Source organism: Diceros bicornis, chromosome 35, assembly GCF_020826845.1.
Source record: "Diceros bicornis minor isolate mBicDic1 chromosome 35, mDicBic1.mat.cur, whole genome shotgun sequence".
Taxonomy (NCBI): Eukaryota; Metazoa; Chordata; class Mammalia; order Perissodactyla; family Rhinocerotidae; genus Diceros; species Diceros bicornis.
Genome location: NC_080774.1, coordinates 18,387,636 through 18,414,696, shown reverse-complemented (window position 1 = coordinate 18,414,696; position 27,061 = coordinate 18,387,636). Strand labels below are relative to the sequence as shown.

Here is a 27,061-nt window from a genome sequence, read left to right as displayed (position 1 = left end):
CTCCGTTTCTCTATTGATGGCGTCAGCGATGGACCACACGCTCATTAAAGGCCCTTCCTCCGCAACCTATTTCCACTCTGACGACAATAATAACTAATAATGGCCCAGGCCTGATACCGCTTTCGGGCGGGGGCTGCCCTCTTCCCAGTGAAAAATTAAAATGACACAGGGTCCCTCCTGGAAGTGGGATATCTGTTTTAGGAACGGAGCCCTGGCGAAACCTGAAAACGAAGCAGCCCCAGGCCACAGGGCCTCCCTTAGCAACCGACGCCTGCGCCGGTTGCTAAGGGGAAAAAAGGATAACACGGATGTGGTCCGGCGGCTCTTGCGCTCCGGCGGCGGTAGCTTCCGGTCCTCCCGGCAGCCCGTCCTTTGGCCTACTTTCCCTCGAGGAGCTGGGACTTCGGCCGCGGGTTCCGCGTCCTCGGAGCCTGCGGAGCCCCCGGTCTGTGCGCGGCGGCGGCGGCTTCCCGCGGGGCCGCGATGCTGAGCTCCCGGGCCGAGGCGGCGATGACCGCGGCCGACAGGGCCCTCCAGCGCTTCCTGCGGACCGGGGCGGCCGTCAGGTGAGCCGGGGGCGGGGCGGCGGGGAGGCCGGGAGCCCGGCCTGGGCCTGTGGCAGCTTCTCACCCCCGGGCCCGAGGGAGCGTTCTGGAGCCTTCTGCGTCCGGCAGGGATGGAGGCCCAGGCCCTGGGGCGGGAGGGGCGACGGGCGCCTGGGGCCTCCGGGCCCTCGGCAACGCCAGTTGTGTGTGCGCCCCCCGATTCTGTAGCGCCCCAAATTCTATCAGTGCCCCCCTCCCCGCCTGCCAGTGCCTCCTCCAATCCTGTCATTGTCCCCAGAACCTCCAGGGAGGCTTGTCAACGCCCCGAATTCTGTCAGTGCCCTTTGGACCTCTCAGTGCTTCGCAGGCCTCCCAGGATCCCGTAATCTTTCCAGGACACCCCAGTCCTTCTGGGCTTCCCAGTCGTGTTTGCTCCTGGCCTGCCCGGGTTCCCCAGCCTTGCCAAGCTCCCCAGTCCTGCGGTGGTTCCCACAATCCTGTAAAGTGCCCGGATCTGCTGCCCCCCCCTTTGTGAGGACCCCTGTGCCTGTCAGGCTCCCCCCTCCAGGGATGCTTTGTCCTGTATGGGTCCCCCATCTTATTAGTGAGTCCTTATCTTGCGAGGGTCCCCAGACCAATCAGGACTCCTTAATCTGTTAAGGCCTCCAGTCCTGTTAAAGTCACTTATTCCTGCGAGGACCCCCAATAGTATGGGTCCCCCATCCTTTCTGGGCCTCTATCTCCCTTCTCTCATCCAGGCTTCAGAGCTGAGCACTGCGCCCCCATTACTGACCCTAAATGCCTGAGACCTGTTGCCCAGGTCGGCCTCCTTCTTCTGGAACTGGAGCAGGCCTGAAGAGCTTATGATCCCAGGGCTGGGCACCCTCAGTGCTATCCTGTCCACTGCCCCATTCTGTAGACAGGAAACAGGCCTGGAGACGGCCTGTCGGTGGTCCTACAGCTGACCCGCTAGCAGAGCTGGGGGAGCAGCTGGATCTTTCCCCCCAGGCCCCACTACTCTCTCTGTGTTGTCGTTGTGCAGAAGAATGGGGTTTCCAGAGTCACCACTTGCCCCTGGGTTTTTTGTGCGTGCCCTGCCGAGGACCTGGGTCAGTCCTCTCTCCCGTCCCTTCCACACTCTGTCCTTCAGTTTCCCTCGTGAGCTCTGTGGTTTTAAGCACCGACTTGGTAGCCCCACCAGGATGAATTCAGATCTACGTTGCCTCACTCACGCTGACCAAGTTGGCTGCGTCTCTTAGTTTCCTCATCTATAAAAATGGAGATGATAGTAGAACCTTTCTTTGTGGGATTGTTTTGAGGATGAGAAAAGATGATCACAGTGCCTGGCATAGAGTATGCACCCTTAAATGTCAGTGTTTGGTTAGGGGGTTTTAAAACACTTGTAAAGTGCTTTATAATTTCAATTATGGTCCTTTTTAACCTTTCCAGGCACCTTCGTGAATACACCTGTTGTGTAAAAGTCAGCACAATGATGCATTAAGAAACTTCAGAATAACTTTCATGAATGAAACTGAGATGATAATACTTAATAATCATAGAAGCTATCACTTATTAAGCTCTTACTATGCACCCTATGCATCAGCACTTATTTAATCCTCACAACTCTGTGGCATAGGTCCCGTGATCATCCCCATTGCACAGATTGGAAATCTGAGGCTTAGCAGGTGAACTGATGCCCTAGGGGATACCAGAGCCAGAACTGAACCAGATTAATGCAGTTACACAGTCTATTGACTCTGTCTTGGGAGAACAAAGATTTGTTTGGAATTCAGTTATCAATTATGAATCATATCAGTTATGACTTTAGGGGAATGTTGGTTGTTGTAGACAGAGTTACTAGTACTAGTATTACCAGTGACTCTTCACTGAGTTAATGTTGACTGAGCTGAGATCAAAATAATATTCACATGATCCAAACATTGGGATAACAGTATATTACACACACACACATATCTAACACATATGTACAGGTATATATTGCACATATATATATATACACACACATACATTGTTTGCCTTATTGGTGGAAATACAGAAATTTGTATAAAAATGGTGTTTTAAATAGCTAATGAGGGCCGGCCCTGTGGCTTAGCGGTTAAGTGTGCACGCTCCGCTGCTGGTGGCCCGGGTTCGGATCCCAGGCGCGCACCGACTCACCGCTTCTCCGGCCATGCTGAGGCCGCGTCCCACATACAGCAACTAGAAGGATGTGCAACTATGACATACAACTATCTACTGGGGCTTTGGGGAAAAAAAAAAAGGAGGAGGATTGACAATAGATGTTAGCTCAGAGCCGGTCTTCCTCAGCAAAAAGAGGAGGATTAGCATGGATGTTAGCTCAGGGCTGATCTTCCTCACAAAAAAAATAAAATTAAAATAAATAAATAAATAAATAAATAGCTAGTGAAATTTCTTCATTGTAGTAAAACAATAACTTCAGTGTTCAAGTCAAGCCTAAAATTAAGAAATCTTTAATAAATATTTAGATCTTTTATACTATTGTATGCCCCCTCCCCATTTAATAAGCTAAAAGAGAAATCCATTTTTATCTGTTTTCTCCAGTACCCAATCATCCAGTAAATATTATTGAGAATGTACTGTGTACCAGGCATGACCTAAACACTTGCATATGTCATTGAGTGAAACAGACAAAGATCCCTGCCCTTGGGGACTTTACATTCCAGTGGAGGGAGACAGACAACAAATATAGTGAATAAGTGGACGTTATGTTAAAAGGTAGTAGGTGCTATGGTAAAGAGAAAAAGCAGAACGGGGTCAAAGGGACGAGAAGTGCAGGTTCTAATAGTCTGTTCAGGGTAGGCCTTGTTGAGACTGGAGGTGAGGTAAGCCAAGCAGTGATCTGGGGGAAGAGCATTCCAGGCAGAGGGAGCAGCAGTGAAAAGGCCCTGAGGTGGGAGCGTGGCTGGGGTGGCGACCAGGGTGGCAGCGGAGTGAGAGGCAGAGTAGGAGGAAGACCTTGGCTTCCCCTCTGAGTGTGATAGGACTTTTGGAAGGTTGTGCCCTGACTTAGGTTTTCAATCCTAGTGTCTAAATGTGCTGATTTTCAAGATAGCCTATACTGTGTATTACTTTAACTTGAAAGTTAGGTCTGTGGTGGGCCAGTGGGTTATTTTGACAAAATGTTGTTTCTCTACCTATATCTGTATATACACATAGTGTGTTTGTGATGAGGGAAGACAGTAAACTTATTTTCTTTTTTAGATACAAAGTCATGAAGAACTGGGGTGTTATAGGTGGCATTGCCGCTGCTGTGGCAGCAGGAATATATGTTATTTGGGGTCCCATTACAGAAAGAAAGAAGCGTAGAAAAGGTAAGAATGAGGCCATTGTTTCATGGTCTGGAGACTTGACCCAAACCCTTATTATCCGAAAACAATACTAAAAGGGGAGGGCTTTTTTTTTGTTCTTTTGTATCTTCAATTTGTGAACAGTACTTTCTTTTAAACAGAAGGTAATTCAATGATTCATTATTTTATACTCTGCAGTAAAAAAGACTTATATTTTACCCCTCTAAAGTCTTGAGTTTGAGACGTGCTTTGTAATGAAAAATTTGGAGTGGCTTAATTGTCTGAGTGTTCTCATTAATGTGGCCCTTGTGATTTTCAGTAGTACGACTGGCTAACTGTGTGATGATCTGTGGTTTCACTGACTAGCTGCTAGTCACTAGTAAAAGTTTCAAGTTAGTTTCTTTAATACAAAAATCTATTTCCTTCTTTTTTTAAATGTCCTCTTTTGTAAATGTTACTCATACTGATTAAAATTCAGCAAAAACAAACAAAAAAGGGATAGATAATAGGAAAATGTTTATCCTTGTTAAATCTTGGGCTGGTTATGGTTGGGGTTCATTATATATCCTCTCTTCTTTTGTGCATGTTTGAGAACTTTAATAATAAAAAGCTTTTTAAAAAAAAAAAAATTTCAGCCAAAGAGAGAAGTATGGCCGGTTTTGTTGACCTCTTCACAGAAAGACTGGTCAGAATTGCTGTAGTGGTGTCTTCACTGATTATAAGAACAAGATCATTGTCCTGGGGGGAACAACAGAACAATTGTTTTCTTCTGTTCTGAGAAACGTTGCTTTCTTATCAAAGGAGAGAGAGAGAAAGAGAGAGATGTTACTAAGTGTCTTTGTATATTCGATATCAACCAAGCGGTGCCAGACACCATGGTGGGTTTCAACAGTAGCACACGACAGGGACCTGTCCTTCTGTCGCTTACAGTCTCCCGAAGGGCAGTATTAGAACCAGGCCTCGGCGCGGCCAGAAGGCCTGGCCCCTGGGTCTCTGTGGATAGGGACTTTTTCAGATTGGAATTTCCAGGTGAAGGCCACAGTGCGGCAGCTCTGGTCCTGAGTGGGAGAGAAAGAAGAGTTGGTCCGATGTGGCGTGTTGTCCCCTTCTCCCCGCAGGGCTGGTGCCTGGCCTCGCCAACCTGGGGAACACCTGCTTCATGAACTCCTTGCTGCAGGGTTTGTCTGCCTGCCCCGCCTTCATCGCGTGGCTGGAGGAGTTCACCGCGCAGCACGCCAGGGACCAGGCGGAGCCCCCCGCGCGCCAGTCTTTGTCCTTAACGCTGCTGCGGCTCCTGAAAGGTATCTGGCCGGGGAGTGTGTGCTGTCAAAGCAGCAGCCAGGTGGCGGGCGGAGGGCTGCCAGCCTTTGTGCAGAGAAAGACCATCAGGGAAAACACTCAGCGCCCAGTAGGTACATACAGGTAGTTTTCAATGTAGGAAGTGCTCTGGCTTCAAAAACATTGAAATTTTTAAAAAAAGTATCTTAGCCAGGGAAATAAGACAATTTGCAAAGAGAAATAATACAAATTGTAGTTAGATACAAAGTGTATCTAAGAAACTCGCAGATATTTACCTTGGCCATCGTCAAAGAGATATAAATAACAGAATTGTAAGGTGCCATTTTTTTGCCTGTCGGCAAAGATTGAAATACAAATCCACAGTCCTGACCAGCTGTTGGACGGCGTGTTCATACACACTGGTGGTGGTGTAACTCAGGGCAGCTTTCTGGAAGGCAGTTTGGAACTACACAGTAATAGCTTGCAAGATACCCAGTACCATTCGACATAGTAATTCTGTGGACCATGATTTACATTAGCCTGAAAGGGAGTCCTGAGAGCAAACAAGGTTGAAAAGGGCTGAACACCAGCCCTCGAGCTTGGGGAGTCACAATATACGTGGGCTTGGTAAAGCTTTTAAGAAGTCACCCACCTAACTTCACTTTTAAACTACCTTTTTTGAGTGTAGAACTATTTTTCCCCCCACAACATCTGTTAACACCCCTGGGACATTCCACAGAACACGATTTGGGAAATGCTGTTCTCTGCACAAAGATCTCCAACACCTAGTTATAATGGGGAAAAAAAGGAAGAATGTGGTTTTCAACAGTAGGATGGTTAAGCAATCGATGGAGTATTACACAGCCATTAAGAATCATCTTTATCAAGTGTTTTTTGTTTTTTTAATTTGGGAGAGGGTGTAGGCTATAATATTAAGTTTAAAAGAGCAGGATATGAAATATGATGTAATTTGACTTCAGCTAAGCAAAAACTTCCACAGATAAAGGCTGGACAGAAAAAGACCAAAATGTTAGCAGTGGCCATTTTGGTGTTGTGCAGTTGATGGTTTAAAAACCTTAAAAAACAAAGCTGTACTTCTGAAACTTTCAACAAGAATCATATATCACTCTCACAGTCAGAAAAAAATGGGATTTAAAAAGCACTCAGCTAATTATTGCTTCACTGACATATTTTCCCATGCAACCTCAGCTTGACAGAAATCTTTATGAAGCAAGTTCTGCTCTTCTGTGTAAGAGGCAATTTGAAAATAATTTCTTTTTTTGTGTGTGTGAGGAAGATCGGCCCTGAGCTAACATCTGCCAATCCTCCTCTTTTTGCTGAGGGAGACTGGCCCTGGGCTGACATCCGCGCCCATCTTCCTCTACTTTATATGGGACGCCGCCACAGCATGGCTTGACAAACGGTGCATCGGTGCGCGCCCGGGATCCGAACCGGCAAACCCTGGGCCGCTGCAGTGGAGTGCGCACACTTAACCGCTTGCGCCACCGGGCCAGCCCCTGAAAATAATTTCTTTTACTACCCTGTTCAAAAAAACGTCATTCCAGAGACAGTGTGAGAAGCTGACATGTACCCACGGGTGCTGTAATGCAGGTTTCGGGGTTGTCCTAACGGTGACCCCAGCACCCCCCCTCTCTTTCCACATGTGTGACCCGGTGCTGGGAACCAGAACTGTCCTGGGCAGCTGCACCTCGTCTCTCTGCTCTCTTCTCTGCTTCTGCTTTTCAATGGCTTTTATTTTGGTTTTCAGAAGTAATTTTTAATTATACAAGTAATGCATGAATAAATTCTCCTTGTAAAAAATTAAAGCATTACAGATAAGGCCGAAGTCTCCTTTATCACCACTCCAAGCCCGCTCCCTTCCTTCCTTCCTGAAAGTAAAATATAACTGTATCCTTCCAGACCATTGTCTGTGCCTTTAAATATGTTTCTAAGTACCCATAGAAATGGTATATTGCATATGTTTTTTCCTAACCAAATTAAAAACAATGCATTGGAGAAATGTCCATGTCAGTACATGTAGCTCTACCTCCCTTCTTTTTTCTTTTTGTGAGTATTGGTCTTATGGATTTTGTCTTCTGAGAATTGCTTGCTCATATCCTTTGCCCATTTTTAAAAATTGTGGTAAAATATTCACAACATAAAATTTACCATCTTAACCATTTTTAAGTATATAGTTCTGTAGCTTTAAGTACATTCACTTTGTTGTGCAACCATAACCACTCTTCATCTCCAGAACGTTTTCATCATCCCATATTAGAACTCTGTACCCAATAAACAACAGCTCCTCACTCTCTGCCGCCCCCAGCTCTTGGGAACCACTATTCTACTTTGTCTCTATGAATTTGACTGTTTACTTCAATTCCAAATACTATGGAATTGCTGGATCAAATGGTAATTCTGTTTAATTTTTTGAGGAACTGCTAGACTGTTTTCCATAGTGGCTGCACCGTTTTCCATTCCCACCAGCAATGCACAAGGGTTCCAGTTCTCCATGTCCTCACCACACTTATTGTCGTCCTCTTTTTTTTTGTGTGTGAGGAAGATCAGCCCTGAGCCAACATCCATGCTAATCCTCCTCTGTTTTCTGAGGAAGACCGGCTCTGAGCTAACATGTATTACCAATCCTCCTCCTTTTTCTCCCCAAAGCCCCAGTAGATAGTTGTATGTCATAGTTGCACATCCTTCTAGTTGCTGTATGTGGGACGTGGCCTCAGCATGGCTGGAGAAGTGGTGCATCTGTGCGTGCCCAGGATCCGAATCCGGGCCGCCAGTAGCGGAGAGCGCGCACTTAACCGCTAAGCCACCAGGCCAGTCCCACTTATTGTCTTCTTGATGATAACCATCCTAATAGGTGTGAAGTGATATCTAATTGTGGTTTTACTTAGCATTTCCCTAATGATTAGTGATATTAATCATCTTTCCATGTGTTTATTGGCCATTTGTATGTCTCTTTTTTGAGAAATGTCTGTTCAAGTCCTTTGTCCATTTTTGAATTGGGTTGTCTGTATTTTTGTTGTTGTTGAGTTCTTTCTATGTTCTGGATATCAGTCCCTTATCAGATATGTGATTTGCAAACCTCCTTCCCTTTTACAGTTGTGCAGTATCCATAGTATCGAGACACCCCAGTTTATCTAGCTGTTTGCTTCCAGGGCCATGTTGTGATAAACAGGCACGTAGGGGTAGATCCTGACAAAGTCACATTGCTGGGTTGTAGGATATGAAAATTACTAGACATTGCCAAGTTGCCCCACAGCATTTTAGGCCAAATTGGGCTAAAGGGGACATTTCCCTTGAGAGGGAAAAAGTGAACAGAAGGGCTGCCTGAGGGGCACAGGAGGAAGAAGGAAGGTACTGTTCCTTTCCTATGGGCTCCCTTTGTTCTGGAGGGTAAATGTCTGACTTCAGGGTATGTTTGCACTGGTAGGACGAGCCTTGGGACTTCATAGCACTGGCTGCCAGGGCTGCTGCTTCTCCACGGGTCACCACTCAGAGTCACCACTCACGTTCAGACAGGGGTGGGGGTGGCAGTGTTCAGAACCTCCAGGGTCAGAGCCTGAAGTATTCAGGAATCTCTCAAGTTCACTGGCTGTAAATCAAAGTGAAGAAACAGGCTGGCTTAGTTTATTGAACTTGCAGAAACTGCACTGAGATGGCAGGCCCTCTATTTTTATCTCCCACACTCTAGTGGTACTGGTCCAGTGTAGTATACTGGTCCATAATAATGTACTATAGAAACAGGATGGTCAAGATCAGGACTCAGCAAGCTATGGCCCCTGGGCCAAATCTGGCCCACCACCTGTTTTTGTAAATAAAGTTTTATTGAAACGTGACCATGCCCACTTATTTATGTATTGTCTGTGGGTGTTTTTGTGCTACACTGGCAGAGTTGAGTAGTTGCTTCCGAGACCCACAAAGCCTAAAATTTTTCCTGTCTGACCTTTTACAGAAAAAGGTTGCCAACTTCTGATCTAGATGTAATTATAATATAAATTCATAAGCCCATCAAAGTTTTATTTTTGTTTATTAGGCTCGATTCTACTTATGACTGAAAACTAAACCACTCAGCAGACCCATTCAGGCTGCCACATCCAGCTTGATGCTTCGCTGTGATAATTAGAAACTCAGATGCAAACAAATACAAGCGAAGGCCTTATGGCCGTGGAAAGAGTCCTGTGGAGAGGACTTAAGCACTGGGTGTGGGGTTGGCCTAGATGAGTGTTTAAGGGCCCTCCCACCCCCGAGAGTTGTGAGTTAAAATCATTTTATTCAATAAGAATCTTGCAACAATAAATTTATATTGATGATGGTAATTCAAATATTTGAAAATCAATTACTTTTTTTAACTGCTGTAGCCTCATGAAAAATTACATTCATTTAACAAACACGAATTGCCTAATAGTGTACTCAGCATTGGGTAAGGCTACCAAGAAGAATGTTGGAAGAGATGTAATTCAAGGTGGGTTTTACAGTCCTTAAATTTTTTACTTTGCTTTGATATGTTGTGCTGTGCAGATTTGCTGGTTAGTTGTTATACTGGTGTTAATAATTGTGTTGGCTTTTTTTTGTTTCCAGCTTTATCCTGCCAAGAAGTTACTGACGATGAGGTCTTGGATGCAAGCTGCTTGTTGGATGTCTTAAGAATGTACAGGTGGCAGATCTCTTCATTTGAAGAACAGGTGAGCACAGCATTCAAAGCAGGCTGGCTTGGAGAATCCTTCCCCCTGATGAGTTGGGGCCTGAGCTGGCAGTGATGGCTAAAGAACGGCTGCATTGCCACAGCGGGAAGAGTAAACGCCGGGGTTGCCCTTGCAGTTGCCTGGCCTGAGTGTACATTTCCGTGACGTTTCAGACAGCCTCAGTGTTCTGGGAGGAGATCGTGAACATTATTCCTGCTCTCATGATCAGAGGAGATGGAAGGTTGGGCATAAACACACGGTTGCCAAAGAGGGAAAATCTTTTTAGTTCTTGAGTGACTTTGCATTTCAGTGGACGATAGGAACATCTGGGTCCTTTAGAGAGAGGCAGGTGGCTTCACCTTAGAGGCTCAGAGATTCAGGTGACACCCTTTTTTGAACTATACCTTCATTTAAAAAAAAAAATCAGTCTTCAGAGGCTGGCTTAAAGTGGCCCCAAACCTCTAGCGTCTGTCATAGGCAACCCCAGGGACTTATTCCAGCCCCTCCCACCCCCCTTTCCCACAACTGCAGCCTCACTGTCTTCTTTGGTGCTGGCACCTTCCTCCTCCCCAGACCGCTGTTACCGTCAGGGCTGAGGCTGAGGCTGAGAGAGTGAAGTTCTAGGGACAGAAAACTTAGCTTCCAGTGTGTCCTGGTGCATCCCGGCCGCATTTCCAGGAGGGCCCTGTCCGGCTTTGTGTTGGTTGGTTCTGCCTCCACCATCCAGACACTGGGTCAGAGAAATGGCAGACAGCCTGTGGGCTCCCAGAACTGTGCGGCTGAGTGAGACGCATTTAAAAGCTCTGGAAAGTGAGGTGGGAAGGCTTTCCAGCTCTTCTTATCTTAAAGATTCTCTCGTTTCCACTTTAATCTAGAGCCGTGTTTGTATTACTTTTTAAACATGATGTTGATGATATCTATACTTTCTTAAAATGCCTCTCGATTAATCCATTTATGTTTAAATGTTTTCCTTTTAGAAAATACTTTTTTAATCCTTCTCTGGTGACTGGAATTATTTAGCTGCATGTGACATTTCTCTGAACTGAGAGAGTGACTGAGATTTAGTCCTTAAGGACATCACATACCTTTTTTAAGTCCTTCCCTTCTGTCAAGGACCCACTTAAGTCCCAGTTACTCCCTGGAAGTGTTCCTAACGTCTTCATCCCCGAGCAGTCATGTAGTGCTATAGTGTGCATGGAGAAGAGATGAGCACGTCTGTCTGTTGGTCTCCCTCTTTGAAGGCACCTGGAGCCTCTAGCATGAGGCAGTGTCCACGTCCTCATTTTGTGTGTGTGTGAGGAGGATTCTCCCTGAGCTAACATCTGCACCAGTCCATCTATTTTTGTATGTGGTTTGCCACCACAGCCTGGCTGATGAGTGGTGTAGGTCTGCGCCCGGATCCAAACCTGCGAACCCAGGCAGCCGAAGTGGAGCGTGCCAAACTTAACCACTAGGCCACGGGGCCAGCCCCGTCCATGGCTTCATTATTAGTGATCTGGTCGGTCACCAGCAGACTTCCACTGCTGACCACTTTTCAGTGTCTAAAGCTAGAGCGATGGGGGATGCATTGGGCTAAGTGCTTGCTTCTTGTGAATTATCTGATGTAATCCTCACAACAACCCTGTGAGGAGTTACTGTTATCATCCCCACTTTACAGATGAGGACACTGAGGTTCAGAGAAGTGAAGTGACTTGCCCAGAGTCACACAGCTGTTTATGTGGCAGAGCCAGGATTCAAGCCAGTCTGGCACTAAAGAGCATGCTCTTCAGCTCCACCCTCTTCTGCGATACTGTTCCTTTTCCAAGGCCAAGTAGTTACACAAGTAACGTTACACAAGTTATAAGTGTGAGGCTGACTGTGACTGAATAGGCTTTGGATCTGACTCCATCCTGTCTTGGGACTTTTCTGCCTGGTGAACCCCTGCTCGTGCTTCAAGGGTTGGCCCAGATGCGTTGTCTGTGAAGGCCTCCCAGGAGGAGCTGATCCTCCCTCAGGCTCCCGTGGCTCATTGGTCATAACAGGGCTGTAGCATTGTGCTGCCAGATAATAGCTAGGCTGCCACATCTACCCTAGCTTGTGAGTCCCTCGAGGGCAAGAGCCTTGCCTTATTTTCCTTTGAATCTCCATCACTCTCTTGCTAGCCGCTGTTCATAGTCTAGGAGGGCATTCATTTATACATGCAACAAATATTTATTGACTGCAGCCTCAGGCACGCCCTGTTGAGGGCCTAGGGTTGTAGCAGCAAACATGACAGCAGGGTTCCTGCTCTCTTAGAGCTCACGTTCTGGTGGGGGCTGCAGGATGAGAGAAGTGACAGGGGACTCCTTTCAATGGGGCAGGCTCTTCTGGAGACCTGAGGTTTTAGCTGAGGCCTGAAGTTTAAACGAAGTGAGGCCTGTGAAGCTCTGGGTGTAGGGTGTTCCAGACAGGAACAAAGCCATGAGGCTATAAGGATGCGGTGTTTGGGGAATGGCAGAAAGGCCAGCATGGCTCGGGCCAGGGGCAGAGAGAGCAGTGGGGGAGGGGGTTGCAGAGCTTGGGAGGAAGCAGATTGTGCAGGGCATGGGAGGCCACGGCAGGAGCTGGGCTTCTGCTCCATGTGCCATGGGGAGCCACTAGAGGCTTTGAACAGGGGGCTGGTTTGATCTGATTGAGGTTTGAACAGGACTGTGCTGGTCACTGTGTATAGGAGGGACCGTAGAGGGGCGAGATGGAGGCAGAGAGGAAAGCTGGGAGGCTGTTGGCAGATATCCAGGCTGGGGATGGCATGGCTCAGGCTGGGGTTGAGGCAGGGGAGATGGAGGGTCCTCAGGGATTTGGGGTATAATTTGGAGGTCGAGCCTGCAGGACTGCTGCTGAAATGGCTTAGGTCAGGAAGGGTTGGTGAGTGCGGGTCTCCCTGAGGAGCTGCCGTTTCACCAGACACCTGGAGGATGAGAAAGAAGCGGCCGTGTGGAGATCTGGGCAGAGCTCCTGAGGTGAAGAGTGCGTGAAGGTCCCAGGCCCGGAGATGGGAATCAGCTTGGTGCATTCAAGGAGCACAAAGAGGCGGGGGCTGGGGCCTCGTAAGTGAGGGAGAGAGTTCCAGGGGCCAGGTCATGTCAGGCTTTGTAGGCCAGCTAGGAAGTGAAGGCCGTTGGAAGTTGAGTAAGCGGAAGAGTAATCTTATTTGCCTTTTAAAAGATCACTCTGGTGACCGTGTGGAGGGAGGCTGAGAGTGGAATCCAAGAGTGTGTGAGGCCTAGCACCATCAGAGAGAGAGGGAGCGGTGGCTTCGGCGTTTGGGAGAGGGGCATTTGAGCTGATCCTTAACGAGTGCACCCCCGCCGTCTGATGCAGCACTTCCACGTCTGGATATATACCCCAAAGAATTGAAAGCAGGAACTCGAGCAGATGTTCACAGCAGCATTGTTTGCAACAGACAGAAGGTAGAAGTAACCCGAGTCCACAACAGATGAGTGGATCAACAAAATGTCATATGTCTGTGTGTGTGTGTGCAGCCTTAAGAAGGAAGAAGATTCTGACACACACTACATCATGGATGAACCTTGAAGACATTATGCTAAGTGAAATGAGCCAGTCACGAAAGGACAAATACTGTACGATTCCACTTATATGAGGTTCCTAGAGTAGTCAAATTCATAAAGACAGAAAGTAAGATGCTGGTTGCCAGGGGCTGGGGGAGGGGGAAGGGGGAGTTAGTGTTTAATGGGGACAGAGTGTCAGTTTGGGAAGTTGCAAAGTTGTGGAACTGGATGGTGCTGATGGCTGCACACAATGTGAGTGTACTTAACGCTAGAGAACTGGACACTTAAAACTGGTTAAAGTGGTCAATTTAATCTTATGTGTATTTTACTGCAATTAGAAAAGAAGGAAAGTAGTCAGGTGCAGTGGAGGTCAGGGCCATCTCCATAAAGCTAAGACAGGCTCAGGACAGCTGGTGTGGAGGCAGCCCACCCAATTTTCTTTCCTCCTCTCTCCCCTTGGGCCTCTCAGTTGAGGGTCTTTCTTGTGAAAATGTCTAGGGTGTAACTGTTTCTGTGTAATGAACTGGGCCTTGAGAAGATGGAAAGCAAACTCTGCCCACGTTAGGCACAGGGGTCTGTCTGGTGGTCTGCACGGGGGTGGTTCTGATGCTGCCCTGCCTTCTCGGGCCTCTCTGAAGAATGCTTTGCCCTTTGGCAGGATGCTCACGAATTATTCCATGTCATTACCTCATCGTTGGAGGATGAGCGGGACCGCCAGCCCCGGGTCACACATTTGTTTGATGTGCATTCCCTGGAGGTAAACCATTAATATTTTCAATATTTAATGGGATTTGTGCATATTTAACAGGTATAGGAACAGAAGTATAAATCTTTGTACAACTTTAAACTCAAAAGTAAGATTCAGTAAAAATCAGGAGTGGGAGTGGGGCTGGGGGAGAGTCTTACCCTGCAAACTTTGCAGTTGGTGACGAGTTAGGGATGTCAGGTCTCTAAAATGATACGTTGCGGTAATTTGTGTTGGCTCTGAGGAAGAAAGAATGTACTTTTTCCCTCTGTTTCATACAGGAGAACAAGGAGCCATAGGAGTGCTAAATGAATCCTCATTTTCCTGGAACAGTATAAATGTCAGGGGGTTGATAAAAGTTAATTGATAAGGGGGGGGGGGAATATTCCAGAGAGGAAATGTGTTTCTGTTCATTTGATGAAGGAATAGGTACAGTCACCCATGGGAGAGGGTAATGAAGTCTACTTGTAGAGACCTTTGTTTAAGTTGATTTTGAATGGTGCGATCAGCACAGGAACTGTAAGATGTAGGAGTGGGATGAGGGGGATGAAGGGGTGGCGGTGGGGTTTTCAGTCTGTTCCTTTCTCCTTCCTGCAGCAGCAGTCAGAAACCACTCCCAAACTCATTGCCTGCCGCACAAGAGGTACTCGTTTTCACTGAGCCGTAACACGGAAGATGGGCGCTTGTGAGATATCACAATAACTTGGTTTATCTTTAAAAGAAATTGTTTTTCTGGTGACATCCATTCCTGCTTGAACCATGTGTACTTGCAAAGGAACTTGTGTTTTGGAAACAGCTTTAAATTGTTGCCTGGGTGACCATGTTGAATTGTTCCCTCACATTCTAGCCCTGCTCAGTTTCCTCTAAACAAACTTATTTCTACTTCAAACAGGGATTCCTTCTACCTTCTTGGATTGATCCTGTGAGGAACTTAATAAGCTGGAACTGTCATGTCCTCAGCATTTCCACTTTGGCCAACTTTTACTGCAAATTATCTCGGTCCTGTTTAGAAAGAAATCATTGTTTTCTTAAGACTTAAACTGAAAAAAAAAACAACGTATCAATTTCTTTGTGTATTAGTAGTAATAAGAACTGTTATCTTGAGCCAGCCCTGGTGGCCTAGCAGTTAAAGTTTGGCGCGCTCCGCTTTGGCAGCCTGGGTTCAGTTCCCAAGCGTGGGCCTACACCACTCGTCTGTCAGTAGCCATGCTGTGGCGCTGTCTCACATAGAAGAACTGGAAGAACTTACAACTATATACAACTATCTACTGGGGCTTTGTGGGGGAAGGAAAAAGGAGGAAGATTGGTACAGATGTTAGCGTAGGACAAATCTTCCCCTGCAGGAAAACAAAAACCAAAAAACACTGTTATCTTTAGAGCCCATACCGTCTGCCAGGCACTATAATATCTCATTTAAGCGTCACAACAACTCTATGAAGTTGATGGCAGTGGGGATAATGGGATAATAATTATCTCCATTTCCCGCAAACTGAGGCTTGCAGAGATGAAGTGACTGCCTGGGTCACATGGCTAATAAGAAGCAAAGCCATGACTGAGCCCAGGGACGCCTGACACTAGAGCCTGTGTTTCTAACCAGCATACCACACTGTGTTTATTCCGCTAACCCCCATCCTATCCAAAGAAAATCCCAGTTTTTCGGAGCTTGCTTATTCTGATGATTTCAAAAGTTTATCTCACTTTGTGGAATATTCACCCATGGTATCCTTCTTTTGACATCTCAGACGTTTTAAGCATATGTTTGTAAAACGATGTTACTAAACACGAATTCCTGTCTTAAATGTAGCTGTGCCCATTGTACAAAAACCATATTTAAGGACCTGTGTAAATTCCTCTGTGAAGGGAATGGGCTGTCATTTTTTTGGAAGTCAATAAGGAAAGCTATTTCAATTTACTTTTCAGGAACATTTTTTTCTGAAGAGGGAGTTTCTATCACATACTAAAAAGGAGGGTGAATTTTGAGGTTGGTGCCAAAAGGCTCAAGTTGGCATATCAAAGGATGTTTTATATTCCAGGGTCACCTTATCCTATGTCCAATCACTGGAAGTCTCAGCACCCTTTTCATGGAAGACTTACTAGTAATATGGTCTGCAAACACTGTGAACACCAGGTAAATACAGTACCAGCACTTGGTATTTTCTGGTGATGTTTCTTTTAAGTTAAGGTTCATGAAGGATCTAGAGAGTGTGGACGGACACTGCTGTATGGCGTTTGTGATTGCCTGGGCTCTGTACACTTAGTGGACTGACTGCTCCCTTTGGTCAGTGCTGACATGTCAGTTGATCCTCAGATGGCATCTTCTGCACCAAGAGCAGCAGATCCATTGTGAATTGGCAGGATTTCAAGTCCTAAGGTTGGGTCTCTACTCATGGTATACACAGCAGATTCTAGGGCTGGTTTTCTGTTTTGTTTTGTTTTTGCTTTTGAGGTTTTAAAATAATTTTTTATTATGGAAAATTTCCAACATTTCCAACAACAATACAAAAATAGAGAATTGTGCAACTGTTAACTGCAATCAATTTTAGAATATTTTCATCACCACCCCCCCCCCCCGCCATCCCTCTTCTTTCTTATTACCAAATAATATTCCATTGTATGGATATACCACATTTTGTTTATCCATTCATCAGTTGATGGACATTTGGGTTGTTTCCACTTTTTGGCTGTTATGAATAATGCTGCTATGAACATTTATGTACAAGTTTTTGTGTGGATGTATGTTTTCATTTCTCTTGGGTATGTACCTAGCAATAGAATTGCTAGTTCATGTGGTAACTCTGTATTTAGCCTTTTGAGGAACTGCCAGATTGTTTTCCAAAGGGCTGTACATTTTTCATTTCTATCAGCAGTGAATGAGGGTTCCAATTTTTCTACATCCTCACCAACACTTGTTATCTGACTTTTTAGTTTTAGCCATCCTAGTGTGTGTGAAGTGGTATCTCATTGTGGTTTTAATTGGCATTACCCTGATGACTAATGATGATGAATCTTTTTTTTAAATAAGGTCCATATATTACAAGTCATTGATATATCTTAAATATCTTTTAATCTATAAATGCTTTTGTAAATGGAATTCTAAAATTATTTTCCAATGGTTTGCCACTAGTATATAGAAATACTGTTGTTTGTATATTGACCTTATATCTTGGATCTTACAAAAATTCACTTACTGGTTCTAGAAGTCTTGTTGTGTATTCTTTAGAATTTTTCTGTATGTAAACAATCATGTTATCTGTGAATAGAAAAGTTTTGCTTCTTCATTTCCAATCTTTATGCCTTTTATTTATTTTTCTTACCTTATTACCCTGGCTAGGACCGCCAGCACAAAGATGAATACGAGTGGTGATAGCAGACATCTTTGTCTTGTTTCAAATCTTAAGAAGCAAGTATTTGGTGTTTCCTAATTATGATATTAGCTTTGGGTTTTAGTATGCCCCTTCTGTCACACTGAGAAAGTTCTATTCCCAGTTTGCTGAGAGTTCTTATCATGCTTGAATTTTGTCATGCTTTTTTGCATATATGAGATGATCATATTTTTTCTTTTATTTTGTTAATATGGTGAATTGCAGTGATTGACTTTTCTTTCTTTCTTTTTTTTTAAATTTTTCCTAATGTTAAGCTAGCCTTGTGTTTCTGGGATAAACTCTGCTTTATTGTGATGTATTATTCTTTTTATTTATTACTGGATTTGATCTGCTAATATTTTCTAAAGGATACTAGTGTCTGTATTTATGAGGAATATTGGTCTTATAGTTTTCTTGTAATGTTTTTGTCAGGTTTTGTGATAAGGATTACACTAGCCTCATAAGATAAGCTGTGAAGTGTGTCGTCCTTCTCTGTTTCCTGAAGGACTTTGGTTAATATTGGTATTGTTTTTTCCCTAAATATTTGCTAGAACTTACCTGTTTCTTTTTCTTTCTTTAGTTCTATTTTTGCTGAATTTCTTTTGAGACTGCTATTAGCACATACACGCATATTAATTACGATGAGTTGACTTATATTCTCATAATAAAATGTCACTCTGTCTCTGGTAAGACTTCTTGTCTTGAAGTCTATTTTGTCTGATTAGTTTCCATCTAACTAGTGTTTCTATGGTATATCTCTTTCTGTTCTCTTATTTTTGACTTATCTTTGTATTTAAAGTGTGGCTTTTGTAGACAGCATATAATTGGGTCTTGCTTTTTTATGCAGCATGACAATCTGCCTTTTAATTGGCGTGTTTAGTCCATTTACGTTTAATGTAAGTATTTTATATCGTTGGATTTTGGTCTGCTGTTTTACCATTTGTTTTCTATTTGTCTCATAGATTTGTTGTTCCTCTGTTCCTTCTTTCTTCCCTTTTTTGGGTTAATTGAATGCTTTTTAGTATTTGTTATAATTGCTCTGTTGGCTTTTTAGCTATACTTTTTTACACTTGTTTGTGTGTGTGAGTACATCATGCAGTTTTAACTTATGGTCTGTTTAGAGTTAATATCATACTCCTTTGTGTAAAATATAAGAACCTTACAAAAGTGTAGTTCTGTTACCCCATCCTTTGTGCTAGGTTTGTCATATATATTACATCTACATACATTATAACCCCCACAATACTGTCATAATTTTTCCTTTAAACAGTTATATGTGTTTAGAAGAAATTAAAATAAAAAAATTTTGTATTTGCCATTTTCAGTGTTCTTCATTCCTTTCTGTAGACCCAAGTCCATTGGATTTTTTTTCCCTTCAGCCTAAGAAGATTCCTTTAACATATCTTGCAGATCTATTGGCAACAAATTCACTTCAGTTTTATTTATATGAAAATGTTTTTGTTTTGCCTTTTTTTAAAGAATTGTCTTGCTGGATATAGAATTTTGAGTTGACAGTGTTGCTCTTGTTTTGTTTTAGTTTGCTTTATTTTAAATTCATCACTTCAAGGCATTGTTCTGTTGTCTTCTGGCCTCCATTTTTTCTAATGCAAAGTTAGCATCACTTATATCATTCTTCTGTATGTAGAGTGTCATTTGTTTCTCTGGCTGAGTACAAGATTTTCCTCTTTATTTTTGGGTTCCAGCACTTTGTCCTTGCTGTGCATAGGTATGGTTTTCTTTGTGTTTGCTAGAAGTTTGCTGAATTTCTTAAATCTCTGCACTTATGTTTTTCACCAGATTTGTACTTTTTTGGCTATTATTTTTTCAAAAAATTTTATGCCCCGTTCTCTACTTGTCAATCTACTTGATATTGTCCCACAGGTCATTGAGGCTTGGTTCATTTTTCTTCAACCTCTTTCCTTCATGTCCTTCAAATTAGATAATTTCTGTTGACTTGTCTTCAAGTTCACTGTCTCTCTTCTCCATCTTCAATCTCTGTTTGCTTCTCTAGTGAATTTTTCATTTTAGTTATTGTTCTTCTTAGTTGTATTATTTCCATTTGGTTCCTTATTGTTTCCATTTCTCTGCTGAGATTCTCCATTTGTCCTGCGCTAGAACTAAATAGCTGTATCTTCCTTTGTGTCCTGAGCATATTTATAATAGTTAGACCTATAAAAGGCCCTCATGCTAATTTCACCATCCAGGGCATCTCCATTTCCCTTCACAAATGGGTCACATTTTCTTCTTTCTTTGTATTGTATGTCTAGTATTTTTTATTGCATATTTAACATTGTAGTAGAGACTTTGAATTCTGTTACATTTCTCTGAAAAATAATGATTTCTGTTCTGACAGGCAGTTAATTTGGCTCAAACTCCAAACTTTGTCCTCCGTCCACTGGGCAGCAAGATCTCTGCTCAGGTTTTCCAGCTTCCAGCTGCTGCTTTTCGCCAGGTCCCTGTGTCTGTGTGTCTCAGGGGTCAGCTGGGATTGGGCAGGGTTGATGCATTGATTTGGGGGTGCATCCTCTTGATGGGAAAGAGGGAAATGCCCTTTTTGGATCTCCCCAGCCTCTGTACCCGCCCTGAACTCTGTCCTCTGATACCTCAATCCTGTAAGACTGTTGCTTTTTGCCACCCAACACTGAACTCCATAGATGGGGGAGTACCCTCAGGCAGAAAGCCACACATGCAGACCTCGCCCAGGCAGTTCCTGCTTTGCAAGAATCGACTTCTTTTCCATTTCTGCCTGCTTTTGGTAGCTCTCCAGTCATTTAAATAGTTTTGTTTTGTTTTAGTCCACATTTTATCATTGCGATCTCAAGGAGAGTTAGCTGCTCTACCATCACCAAAGGTGGCAACTCTTGCCCTATTTTATCATCTGTTTTTTTGCTATTAATAATGTAACATGTTCATCTTTCCACATGATCATGCGTTCTTCTACTACACTACTTTTAATGTAGTATTCCAATCTGTGGGCATGATATAATGTATTTAGTCATTCCCTAGAAATTTCAACTATTCATATTTTACTGTTATAAATAATGTTGGTGGACATCCTTGAGTTATGTCCATGGTTATTTCCTTAGGATAAAATCCCCAAATTTCTGGGTCAGGTATGTTATCTTATAGTTTTTCCAAGCTGTCCTTTAGTGTTATTGTACCTCTTCTGTTTACAAAGTTGTTTTTAATAGAATTTGCTTCTAGGTAAGTACGTTATGTTTCATTATGTTAATGTTGGGCATCTAAATATTAAATTGGTTCATAGGTGTGTATCTTCCCGTCTGTAAAGCTTTGAATTGAACTCAAGTCCTTTCTGGATTTTCTGCACTGTTTGTTTCAGAGTCCTGTTCGATTTGATACCTTTGATAGCCTTTCACTGAGTATCCCAGCTGCCACGTGGGTATGTACTGATCTGTGGTTTATCTTGGCTCTGTTTTGGTGACATTTAAATCTGAAAGGCTTTGAGGCATTTTGTGTAGCTACTACGCATTACTCAGGCAGGTGGTTGGTTGAACCTGTCTCCTGTCTTAGTTTTAATCTGTGGTACCATGGCCCAATTTGGGAGGAGAAAAGGGTGGACGGTTTTTCTCTTGCTGCAGAAATTTTGGCTTTTTTGAATTCACAAACGCACGTTAATCTCAAATTCAAAGATATCTAAAACAGTGTGAAAGTCCATAATTTTCTGCAGTGTTATGTCCTCATTCCCTTGAGTCTGTCTGTAATAGCAAGTTTAGGGTGCTTTGAGCTCCCTCTTTGTTCAGGAAACATCCTGTTGTGTCTGTGAAGCTTTATTGCCTACATAGGCAAAATTAAAGCTCTAGGATTCACATTGCCATCTGTTAACAGTTTCAGTATATCTGTCCTTTGAATTATAATAATGAATTTTCTTCTTCTCGTGCTGTAGGGTCATCCATTGACCCTGGACCACTGCCTTCACCACTTCATCTCATCAGAATCAGTGCGGGATGTTGTATGTGACAACTGTACGAAGGTATGCCTTGAACCCCAAGTGTCATCTCCCCAGCTGGCCCATGTGTCTTGATACAGTGCCTCTTACACCATTGGCCCCGAGCTCTTCTGACTATGCCCAGAGGATCTTTTTAGCCACAGCCATTTCTACCTAACTTTGTTAGAAAATTGGTAGCCCAGGGACCAGATCTCTTTCCCAATGAGTTTTGTTTCATCCACAAAATATTTAAAAATTTGAATGTCATGCTTGAGATGGGACATGCCCTCTCCAATTTGCTAGTCCCCTCCATTCCCACCTTACCTACACTGCCTGTCTGACTCCCCTAAGCAATTTAATTGAGTCCTCTGAATTAGGAGGAACCGTGTGGAACAGAGCTTTTGAAGACACAGAACACAGTAGGTGACATGCCAGTGTCAGAGTTGCAGTGTTGCTTCTCCATCTCTCTTGCCTTCACTGTCACTGTCACTTAATGACTACAACAGTGAAAACAACTCACAGATAACCGGGCAGTGGAGTTCTTCCACAGGTGGAAGTCAAGTGCCAGTTGAACACAGGTCTAACACCAGCCTGACCTGCAGCTCTCCACAGATGTCCTGTTTCAAGAATTTCTGCAGAGAGATGTTTCTTTTATTTCAGATTGAAGCCAAAGGGACGTTGAATGCGGAGAAGGTGGAACGCCAGAGGACCACTTTTGTTAAACAGTTAAAACTAGGGAAGGTGAGCACACACCACCCACCTCGTTGGCTTTGCTTTCGAGGCCTCCCTGTGTGGCTCCCGACACTCGGCCCTTTCCGGTTCCTCTCCCCCACAGCTCCCCCAGTGCTTGTGCATCCACCTCCAGAGGCTGAGCTGGTCCAGCCACGGCACGCCCCTGAAGCGGCATGAGCACGTGCAGTTTAACGAATTCCTGATGATGGACGTCTACAAGTATCACCTCCTTGGACACAAGCCTGGTCAGCACGGCCCTAAACTGAAGGAGAACCCGGGGCCTGCGTTGGAACTGCAGGACGGGCCGGCAGCCCCCAGATCAGGTATGTGCCCAAGGAGCCGGGGCAGCAGACCCCGCAGCACAGAGAAATGACACTGGCATCCCCACCTTCTGGGCCCGCATGCCGTGAGGGCGGAGCGTACAATGTTTGCTTAAATTCTTGAGAACAGCAGGATTGGGGGTGGGAGAAGGAAGATTTCTTAAAAGAGGCTAGGGGCCGGCCTGGTGGCGTGGCAGTTAAGTGTGCGCTCTGCTTCAGTGGCCCGGGGTTCACAGGTTCAGATTCTGGGTGTGGACCTGCGCACTGCTTATCAAGACATGCTGTGGCAGCGTCCCATATAAAGTAGAGGAAGATGGGCACGGATGTTAGCCCAGGGCCAATCTTCCTCACCAAAAAAAAAAAAGGATTGGCATCGGATGTTAGCTCAGGGCTAATCTTCCTCACAAAAAAAAAAAAAAGAGGTTAAAATTTTATAGTCATGAATGTATAGTTTTAGAAACTATATGACAGATGAAAAAATATAGGAAGGAAAGCTTAAAATTGCAGTCTTCCTGGGCCGGCCCTGTGGCTTAGCGGTTAAGTGCGCGCGCTCCGCTACTGGCGGCCCAGGTTCGGATCCCAGGCGCTCACTGACGCACTGCTTCTCCGGCCATGCTGAGGCCGCGTCCCACATACAGCAACTAGAAGGATGTGCAGCTATGACATACAACTATCTACTGGGGCTTTGGGGGGAAAAAAAAAACACAAAATGAAATATTTGTTTTTTCTTTGTAGCATTATTAGGGAGTTAAATTTCAAGGTAATCAAAACCTGTTTTACTTACCCAAAGCCACTGCTAATTTTAATTGCCTCGGGCCTTTTTCTCTTGCAGTTCTAAATCAGCCTGGGGGCCCCAAAACACAAATGTTTATGAATGGCGCCTGCTCCCCATCTTTACTGCCTACACTGCCAACCCCGGTGCCCTTCCCCCTCCCAGTGGGTCCTGACTGCAGGTGAGCTGTCTTTAGAAGCACCTTCTGCATTCATTGTAGGCTGCTGTTTCTCTTGGTTTCCAAAATTACCTTTCTACAGAAATGAATAAAAATGTAGATTAATTTTTTTCTTTCATTTTAAGGTAGAATTTCACTATTACACATTCCCCCATTCGTTTTCATCCAGAATGGAAATTGCTTTTTTAAGAATAAGCATTATAAAATTTAAATATATGTATGAATGTATGTATGAAGTATAACAAAGAAAATTTTAAGTTTCTTGGGATACCACCAAGAGATCACCAGTTAAATCTTTAAGGTTGGGGCCAGCCCGGTGGTGCAGCGGTTAAGTGCACGCACTCTGCTTCGGCAGCCCAGGGTTCGCAGGTTCGGATCCCGGGCACGCACTGATGCACCACTTGTTAAGCCACGCTGTGGCAGCGTCCCATATAAAGTAGAGGTCGATGGGCATGGATGTTAGCCCAGGGCTAATCTTCCTCAGCAAAAAGAGGAGGATTAGCATCAGATGTTAACTCAGGGCTAGTCCTCCTCACAAAAAAAAAAAATCTTTAAGGTCTTCCACTCTGTAAAGTTGTGACTGTATGTGTACATACACACAATATCATAGACACACAATTTACATATACTCATAGAGTGGACATCTCACCGTGCCAGTTAATACAGGTCTGTATTTCAGTGGTTGTATAGTATTCAGTTGTATGAATGTGCCATTGTATCAGTTCCCATCATTGAACACCTAGGATTCTTTTCCTTTTTGTTTTGGCTTATAAAACTCCTTCGTCATATTTGTGAACCACTGGCACTTGTTCCTCCGTTCAGCTCCTCCACGTACCTCTTCCGGCTGATGGCAGTTGTCGTCCACCATGGAGACATGCACTCTGGACACTTCGTGACTTACCGCCGGTCCCCACCTTCAGCCAAGAACCCTCTCTCCACCAGCAACCAGTGGCTGTGGATTTCTGATGACACGGTCCGCAAGGCTAGCCTGCAGGAGGTCCTGTCCTCCAGTGCGTACCTGCTGTTCTACGAGCGTGTTCTGTCCAGGATGCAGCAGCAGAGTCAGGAGTACAAGTCTGAAGAATGACCCAGCCCAGAGCTAGAGCTGATAGCACTGTCCACACTGGCCAGGAAAAAGGCAAAGGCAGACTGTATGTGTGTGTGCGCGTGCCTGCGCATGTGTGTAAGCAGCCCCACTAGAGTCCCGTAGCCTTCTGGTGTGTTCTAAGAGCAGGCTCCACATGAGAGCCAGTGGCCCCAATTCAAACCAAATCAGGCTCCCCGAACAGCTCTGCTAGTACGTCTGCTGGATGGTGTCATGTTGGGAAGGCGTTCATCATGTCTCGAGCGTCTTTTTACTCACCTGGTATCGGTAATTAAAAGAAATCAGATTCCAGAAGCCACCTTTTTTATATTCTAACATGTTAGGTGTTCTCAAAGGGGAGTTAACTTTGTCTGATCCTCTGATGTTTCAGCATAGATCTTTTATTTTTAATAAGCAGACCCATAAAAATGGTTGATAAGAATTAGTGAAATTATTAAAGGCAACAATTTAGAAGAAAAGTGCCTTTCACTTTTGATTGCTTTTGTAGCACGTCCATTCTGGAAAATATACCTTATTTAAGAGTCATATAAACAATTTTTGAAAAGCTCTATATTTTCCAAGTTACTCAGTGGATAGCAGAACAGTTCCAGATGTCTAAAGAACAGCCGCCTTCCCTTTTGTATGTCTTTTTCTAATCTTTCAATTCTTTCTATGTAGTGAAAGTTCATCTGCCAAATCTGCCCCTTGGGGAAGCTCCTTCCCCACTTTGTCAGTTACGCGTGCACCGCGTCACTTTTTAGTGCTAGACTCAGAGCTGTGATTACAGTACACTGAAACTGAATAGCCAGAATTGAGCAGCATCCGTGCGACACCGACGACTCCTCCGCTCTGTAGAAAACCCTTTCTTACACGGAGTCCCGCTGCGGACAGTTAGCCTCATCTATTTATTTATTGCCCATGCAGAGCTCCTAAGGTGTACAGGTGGAGCAGGGGCCGTGTAACAAGACAGTCCCCGCCTTGAACCGAGAGCTGGAGTTGGAAGTGAGGGCGCTGACCATGGGGCTGCAGTCTCTCTCGACCTCAGTTTCCTCATCTGGAAAGTGAAGGGTTAGATTCAGTGACCATCAAAGTCCAGCCCTTTCCACAAGGAGAAGTTTTTCATTTTTTTTTAAACATAGAAGTACAGCTGACATCTAGTACTGCCATTTTGTTGTAGGTCCATATTCTAAATGTATTCGTTTTCAGTAGCCTAATACAAAAAGACTACACGGAGCATTCTCGTCCCTCTTCAGTTAAGTCTCATGAATGCCGCCCAGGGCCGAAGGAATTTTGATGACACAGAAGTATCTATGTTTTAGCTCGATTTTTTAATTTAAAAACATAAAAGGATACCAAATTCAAACTGACTCTTTAGAGATAAGATTTGGAATCAGACCTACCCAAAAGATGGATAAAGATGAAGCTCAGAACTGTGCTTTCTCTGGTGGAGGTGAGCTGGCAGACACTTCTAGGCAATGCCTTGGTGTCAGCTAAAAGTGCAGCACGCCCAGGTGGTCACCATGCCGCTGGGCCTGACCTGCATCCTGAGGACTCGTAACTCACACTACCCATAGAACATGCTGTGAAGGTTCTCCAGGCCACGGACACGAGGGCGAAAGGAGCAGCTGGAAGGTCTGAGGGGCCCACTGCTGACGTCCCTTCCTGATTGTCTGCCTCTGGTGTTGACATGAGCGCACCTGACTTACCTGCATCCGGTGGAACAAATGCCCAGTCGTCTGACCTTAAACTGATTGCAAAGTTGTAGCTTTGAGGAAGTACTGTTGCGCCACGGCTCACTCTGAAATCTGCCATGAAAGAGCAATGTTGGGCACGAAAGGGGCTAATCCTTTGAACATTTAGTTGTAATCAGATCTTTGGTCAGAGGCCAGGGTTTGAGCCCAGGTTGTAAATGTGAATGATATCTGTGCAAAGTCTCTTACCTGACTTAAAGCTGACTCACTCATTTTGTAAATTATTAGGCATTAGTAGCAACCAAATAATCTTATTTTTAGTTTTAAGTTATTTATAAAGTAGCATCTTTTTGCAAAACCTTAAGTTAAACTAGTAGTTTATGCCATAACCACTGCTGATTTATGTATTTGCTAAAGGTACCTTTTGTATCTGCTGTGTATTATAGCAATAAAAATCATTTTTTAGGAAAAAAAAGAATACTCGCTGGTATTCTTTCATAATTTGCCAATTTGATGCAAACATCTCTTTCTGAATTCTGCCTTGTTAGGTAATAAGTCCTACACTTTGGTTAAACCTTTTCTTTCCCTGTTGGTAAAGGAAATGCCAGCTCCCTCGTTGAGTAGAGAGAGAAGGAGAAAACAAAAGTACTGTTAAAAATGTGTTTAGGGGCCGGCCCAGTGGTGTAGTGGTTAAGTTCGCGCGCTGTGCTTTGGCAGCCCAGGGTTCACGGGTTTGGATCCCGGGCGCAGACCGATGCACTGCTTATCAAGCCATGCTGTGGCAGTGTCCCATATAAAGTGGAGGAAGATGGGCACGGATGTTAGCCCAGGGCCAATCTTCCTCAGCAAAAAGAG

General features: G+C 44.4%; 1 protein-coding gene across 1 annotated transcript; it reads left to right on the top strand.

The window, feature by feature from the left end:
• The first annotated feature begins 438 nt into the window (after positions 1-438).
• Positions 439-26,699, top strand: USP30 (ubiquitin specific peptidase 30). The gene is made up of 13 exons (XM_058531643.1): positions 439-566; positions 3,789-3,898; positions 4,993-5,175; positions 9,746-9,849; positions 14,035-14,133; positions 14,719-14,764; positions 16,155-16,249; positions 20,824-20,883; positions 21,388-21,474; positions 22,090-22,170; positions 22,265-22,484; positions 23,314-23,434; positions 24,254-26,699. Exons 1-13 carry the CDS (start codon positions 484-486, stop codon positions 24,516-24,518), a joined length of 1,554 nt encoding a protein of 517 aa, XP_058387626.1. The 5' UTR covers positions 439-483; the 3' UTR covers positions 24,519-26,699.
• The last annotated feature ends 362 nt before the right edge of the window (positions 26,700-27,061 follow it).